This window comes from Protopterus annectens, chromosome 17.part0, assembly GCF_019279795.1.
Source record: "Protopterus annectens isolate FY-2018-M chromosome 17.part0, PAN1.0, whole genome shotgun sequence".
Lineage (NCBI taxonomy): Eukaryota > Metazoa > Chordata > Ceratodontiformes > Protopteridae > Protopterus > Protopterus annectens.
Genome location: NC_056751.1, coordinates 409250468 through 409257200, shown reverse-complemented (window position 1 = coordinate 409257200; position 6733 = coordinate 409250468). Strand labels below are relative to the sequence as shown.

Below are 6733 nucleotides of genomic sequence, written 5' to 3'. Positions count from 1 at the left end.
CAAGTGATAGACTTCATAGGGGCCAGATTAGATACGAGAAGTCTGCGAGCCTACCTCACTTCGGAATGACTACAGAATCTGGGTTTGCATGTGCGGGCCATCCTCCAATCAGAAGCTCCACCCACGGAATTGGTCCTGAGGGCACTGGGCTCTATGGCAGCGGCAATAACACTCCTTCCATGCGCTCGCCTAAACAATAGGGTACTACAGTGGACCCTTCAAGTACAATAGTCATTTCAGCTTCTTCCTCTCAATCACCCTGTCTCTATCAGCAAGGCTTGCAGGAGGGCCCTGTTATGGTGGCTTCATTCCCCAGACCTCCATACAGGCCGCCCCTTCTGCACTCCACCTCCTCTCGTCAAGGTGACCACGGACGCTTCTCGCCTCGGGTGGGGGGGGCATTGCTCAGGCAGAACAGTCCAAGGCACATGGAACGACGCAGAGACCTCCCTGCATATCAATGTTCTGGAGATGAGGGCAGTGCTGTTAGCGTTGGAAGCACTTCACAACTTTCTTCCCATAGGAACTATTGCAATACAAATGGACAACATGTCAGTTGTCTGGTATATCAACAAACAGGGGGGAACCAGGTCTTATCCTCTCTGCCGAGAGGCCATGAGGGTGTGGGAATGGGCGATCTCCACCAACCGCTTTCTGATCGCAACGCACATTCCGGGACGGTCCAACATTCTGGCGGACAAACTCAGCCGCACTATTCTTTCCCCTTACGAGTGATCTCTCAACTCCCGAGTAGCGAAGTGGATTTTTGCAAAATGGGGGCAACCCTGCTGCGATCTTTTTGCCTCTCCCTCAAATACGAAATGCGACAGCTTCTTCACGCTGATTCCCCCACCAGGGGAAGCCCCGAGAGACGCTCTAGTGCATGCTTGGCCACCCGGTCTACTTTATGCCTATCCTCCTCTACCCCTGATGCTAAAGATGTTACAGAAAGCCTCTCGGTTGGGGAGCAAAATGATCCTCATTGCCCCATTCTGGCCTCGACAAACTTGGTTCCCTTACCTGTGGTCTCACTTGGTGAATCCTCCCTGGATTCTGGATCCCAGCCCGGATCTGATATCCCACCCATCAGGCTTACCGACCCTGAACCTGGACAACCTGAAGCTGACAGCTTGGCTGCTCCAGTTCCACTCTTAATTAGGACTCCCGGTATCTCTTCACCAGTCAAAGCCATCTTGGTGGCAGCGCATAAACCTTCCACCAGGAAAATTTACTGCAGTAAATGGAAGCGCTTCTCCGTCTGGGCGGAACATCATAATTTGGACCCCTTCACTGCTCCGCTAACGTCCGTTTTGGACTTCCTTACCAGGCTTTTTCAGCAAGGGGCTAGCTTTTCGACAGTCAAGGTACAATTGGCAGCCATCTCCCATCACCATGTAGGACACGAGACAGGTCCTTTGATGTCAGCTAAACTATGTAAAACCTTCCTCAAGGGTACTTTTCTGCTCAGGCCCCCTATCAAAGAAGCCATACCCCCTTGGGACCTATCGCTAGTTCTTCAGGCCTTGACTGCTTCTCCTTTTGAACCAGCTGCCTCGGCTGATCTTAAATACCTGTCTTGGAAAACAGCATTCCTGGTAGCCATCACTTCTGCGAAAAGAGTTTCGGAACTTCAAGCTCTTTCCGTAAAACCCCCTTACTTGGTTTTTCATCAGGATAGAGTGTACCTCAGGACCAATCCATCCTTCCTGCCTAAGGTGGCCTCAGAAACCAATATCAATCAGTCCATTAACCTACCTGTTTTCTTCCCTAATTATCAAAATAAAGGAGAATACAAGCTGCATTCCTTAGATGTGCACAGGCAGCTGCGTTTCTATATTCATAGGACTGCTGGTCACAGACAATCTGATCAGCTGTTCATTTCCTTTGCCAAATTCAGTTTGGGTAAAGCCGTTTCGAAGATCACCTTATCACACTGGATTTCCCAATGTATCCTTCTAGCTTATGAGGCTTCTGGGAGGCCCGCACCTCAAAGGGTTCGTGCACATTCCACTTGGTCCATATCTACTTCTACTGCATTCAGATGTAGAGTCCCCTTGGATGATATTTGCTCGGCAGCCACTTGGGCCTCATCTCATACCTTTATTAACCACTACAAACTGGACATCATTTCCAGAGGGAGAGCATCCTTTGGCTCCGCAGTGCTCCGGAACATCCTTCCATGATGGCCGCCCAAGATTCAGGTAGCTGAGGACTCTGTCCCACAGGTTGCTGACAAATGAAGTCCCTACTCCAGATTAAGAAGTTATGTACTCACCATAACATTCCATCTGAGTAGGTGGCTTCATTTGTCTGCAACCATCCCCCCCTCCTTCCCCCTGGCCTTCAGAAGAGTTAGTTGGTGGTATTATCCTGCCTTTTCCTGTTGGGATACCTTTTTAGGTATATATAGGGTATATATAGGAGGGCAAACTTGATCTGAGGTCATTTGGGGTTGGCAGGGGATTATGGGTGAGGGGAGGAGCTAGGAGTTCGGATCCATAGCTGTATAAATAGTTGCCGGCTCGGATCCGATATCGGATCCAAGACACACAGGTTGCAAACAAATGAAGCCACCTACTCAGATGGAACGTTATGGTGAGTACATAACTTCTTATTAACCAAACACCATAAAAATGACATATGTCTGCCTTGAGTTAAGTGCTTTAACTTGTCCCAGTATAGCTAAGTAACCTAGACCACTTCAGAAGCTTTGCTGTTGAGGTCACTTAAGATTACATGGCAGAATCTTGAAGGGACTGATTTTGGAGTTAACAGATGGCCACCCAAGGGGTTATCCCTTATATAAGGGAAAAGCTGGAAGGGGCAGATACATTGAGGCAACCAGCAGATAAGGGCTGAAGCAGTATCTAAAATGTAAATAATGCATTATGGGCAGACTGGAAATGTGAAGCACCTTTAATAGCTTTGTATTTGTTGCCTTTTTGTTTACCCATATGAACTGTAATAAATGCATTATAGTGATAATAAATAGTGCTGATAATAAGTTTTATTTTATTTATCTTTCTTGAACAGCCATGTGGAATGGTGCAGCTGAGAGTTATAGTAATGATTCAGAGGATTCATTACTATATTCAGATGATGATTTATTAAACTTCACCTTTAAAATTTGTGATAAGGAAGGAGAAGGTAAGTCATCTTTGGAGGAACATCACTTTAATACTGTTCAATACTTGCATCTTTTAGTTTGCATATTGTCTCATTGCATTTATTTTGCTTCTGTCAGCAGTTTTGATTGTTTATTTGCAATAATTCAGTGATGCATTTCATTAGCCATCATGAAAAATGTGTTTTTATACTTGTTTGTCTGTTAAGCAGGTACGTAGGCTTGTCTAGGGACTGTTTTCTATACAAGGCACATACACATTTATGTACAGGAAACTCTAGTGAAGATGTTACACTCACTCTGTGTATCCTACAGTACACACAAAGTGAATCACATTATTGATGACATTTGCCTGGAAGAACAGTGTATGAACAAGCCAAATATTAAGCAGATTAGCTTGCAGATAATGTTCATTCAAAGCTGGAGCTATAGGGAGGGAATAAGATTGGTATTTAATGTGTCATGCAAAAACATCTGTGTATTCATAAACTTTAAACAAAATCTATCAGCTTGAGCATATTTAATTATTACCCATGTAACACAAACATTTGTATGCAGCTTTTAAATAGCACACACATTTAAACTTGGATTCCATTAAATTGTTTATTTCTGTCAGCAAGTGGTTCTAGCTGCAGGTGCAGACTTAGTGAAAAGATCCTTACCTACTTAAACACTAAAAGTGATTTATTTAGGGTTAATGCACTTTGATTCTGAGACCATAAAAGGTACAAACGTTAAGCAGATTTTAGTTTTTCAGTCAGAGTGGAGCAGTATTTGAGATGAAGTGCTTTTAAATGTAAAGGTGGACATTAAAGGAAACACATAACACTAGTGCTGTTAACCTGACCCTAGATTTATTTTTTCCTTATAATATCATCTGTATGTTGTTTTGTGCTTAGAAGGCTTTATTTTTTCCATTTCCGTGTGTTTCTGTGCCACAGATCATAAAGGTCCTGCATTTTCCATTTTAAATTTCAGGTTTCAGAAGGGAATTTGTTTCGGTCTGCCTGATCTAGGCTAGACAGTAGAAATTCTGTTTTTTTTTTTCCTTTTTTTTTCTTTTTTTTTTTTTTTATAGAGTTTGTTGCTACCCACAGTTTTACACTATTAGACTGTCTTGCACATCATGAAACTTCCCTGTTGAGGTCAACAAAGATCCATAAATAAACTAAAGTAAACTGTTTTTCAAAGGCATTAGTTATGGCAATCTTCATATGAAGAACAGGAATGACTTACATTGCAATACTTCATAAACAAACTGACAAGTTACTTAATTTTTGGTTAGTGAAATGTCACCTTTATTAATTCAACTACAAATTAAGTACAGTAGCAAACCTACAGGCCAATTTTATTTTCTCTTTTTTCCCTTTTTTATCTATGAAATTATGGGTTTTGGTCAGTCATGACATAATAAAGCTGACTACTTTCACATCCTGCAAGAGAATGAGGATAGGAGGGTATGGAATCTTTACTGAAACAGATTTTTACAGTTAAGTGCTGAATAAATAACATAAAAATGCACCTTTCAGCTGCAAACACCTGACATTGAAAAAAGAAAAAGGGATATGCATATAGTACAGTATCCTGTTTATCCTGTCCATCCGATCTAACATATGGGTACTTGAGCCTCTGCTTGGATCTGATCCGGACTATTCAATGCTCTAGCCTTGAGCCCTTCCAGATTCTTCCCTTCCCATAATGCCCTGCTGCTTCCTAACTGTCTCAGATCACATTTATCCCCTTTCAAAGTCACAGCAATATCTCGACAGATAAGTGCTCTGACTCTTATTAGTATGTATTTTCACTCTGTAGGTAGCTCATGGTGGTCCTTTGGGATAGCTGTTGACATAATTTAACTTGTATATTTTTTAAAGGTAAGGATGTGTTAGCATTTAGAATCTGTTTGTTCAGCCCTTCCTTCTTTGGCCTTGTTGCCATTTTTCTTCCCACCATCCCTGCATTCTATCTGTTAGATAATATAGGGGTAGCTAGCTTTCAGAGGATGGATTAAATGTTTACCTTGGGGTTAGTGCTTAGTGTCTTTTTTTGTATCTTATAAGCAATAAAGGAAGAAGAATACACTGGTAAATCACAGTGAAAACAAGTGCAAACAGCCAAAAAAGAGAAGAAGCCACTGTAAACCACATGGCACCAAACTGGAGTCAAGTACTTTAATATGCAACTTTAGTTTCATTTAAAAGCTTCCTCAGGCACATAAACATTTAAAACAGTTACTAAAGCCATTTAAATAGATAAAAGTCAAGTGGTACAAGTCACATGGTAAAAGTCACATGATATCACATGATACAATTGCACCCTCTGATGTAATTTTCTCAAATAGGGCTTTAAAGATACAAATTCATTTACATATTTCTGCCCCCGGCTGCTGAGTATCCTGGTATTGCGTCTGCAACTATAGCAAGCCTTCTTGCCCTGCAATACCTTCTTGCGACTACGCCTGGCCTGGATGCCTAGACCTAATCTAAAGTAGAACAAGTTGTACCACCTTATCCCTTGTATGTGAATAGACCTAAAATTGTCACAGAAGGAATTCAGAAACCTTCTTGCCCTGCAATACCTTCTTGCGACTATGCCTGGCCTGGATGCCTAGACCTAATCTAAAATAGAACAAGTTCTACTACCTCATCCCTTGTACGTGAATAGACCTAAAATTGTCACAGAAGGAATTCAGAAACCTTCTTGCCCTGCAATACCTTCTTGCGACTACGCCTAGCCTGGATGCCTAGACCTAATCTAAAATAGAACAAGTTCTACTACCTCATCCCTTGTACGTGAATAGACCTAAAATTGTCACAGAAGGAATTCAGAAACCTTCTTGCCCTGCAATACCTTCTTGCGACTACGCCTGGCCTGGATGCCTAGACCTAATCTAAAGTAGAACAAGTTCTACTACCTCATCCCTTGTACGTGAATAGACCTAAAATTTTCACAGGAGGAATTCAGAAAGTATGTACAACCACTGCTAAACCTCTGTATTAATAAAGATATCCAAAGCCCCGCTAGGTTCTGTACGCTCCCTTGCCAGGAAACCTCAGCAGCCAAACCCTGACCAACTCTGTGCCCCCAATTAGCCCCTTTCTAGACCACTCTTTTTATTTAGTCCTTTCTCCTCTTTAATATTTTTCAGCTTAGGGATCTATCTTGGTGGAATCTCAGGTGCGTTTCAGCATATGTCCACTAGGTGGCTCCCTCTCCCCACTATTATTGTTTCTCACATCTTTTACCTTACTGTCTAAGGTTCATAGGTTCATAGGTTCATACTAGGCTATCTGCCCAAGGGCATTTATAAGCCTAGCCCATAGTTATGTGGCTTTCGCCACCCCTTTAGTTTGAATAAAAACTATGCCTATCATTTTTCTGTGCCTCTGTCAAGCAGTGACACTGAAGTAATCCCTGGGGTATATCTGCGATCTCCCATCCATTGGTCAAGATTCCTCTTGAACAAGGCCAGCGAGGTGCTCTGCCTCACATGTACCGGGATTTTGTTCCACAGCATAGGGAGTCTCTGGGTGATGAATCTGTCCCTCCAGCACGTTCTATTTATAACCGTGTCAAGGTTTAAGTCTCCGCCCTTGTGGTTCTGAGGGA

General features: G+C 42.5%; 1 protein-coding gene across 1 annotated transcript in view; it reads left to right on the top strand.

Moving 5' to 3' along the window:
- The first annotated feature begins 3035 nt into the window (after positions 1-3035).
- Positions 3036-6733, top strand: part of LOC122791444 (protein KASH5-like) — a 194355-nt gene continuing 190657 nt past the window's right edge. Inside the window, exon 1 of the mRNA XM_044059188.1 lies at positions 3036-3147. Coding sequence (XP_043915123.1) covers positions 3036-3147 — 112 coding nt within the window. The remainder of the gene's footprint in view (positions 3148-6733) is intronic.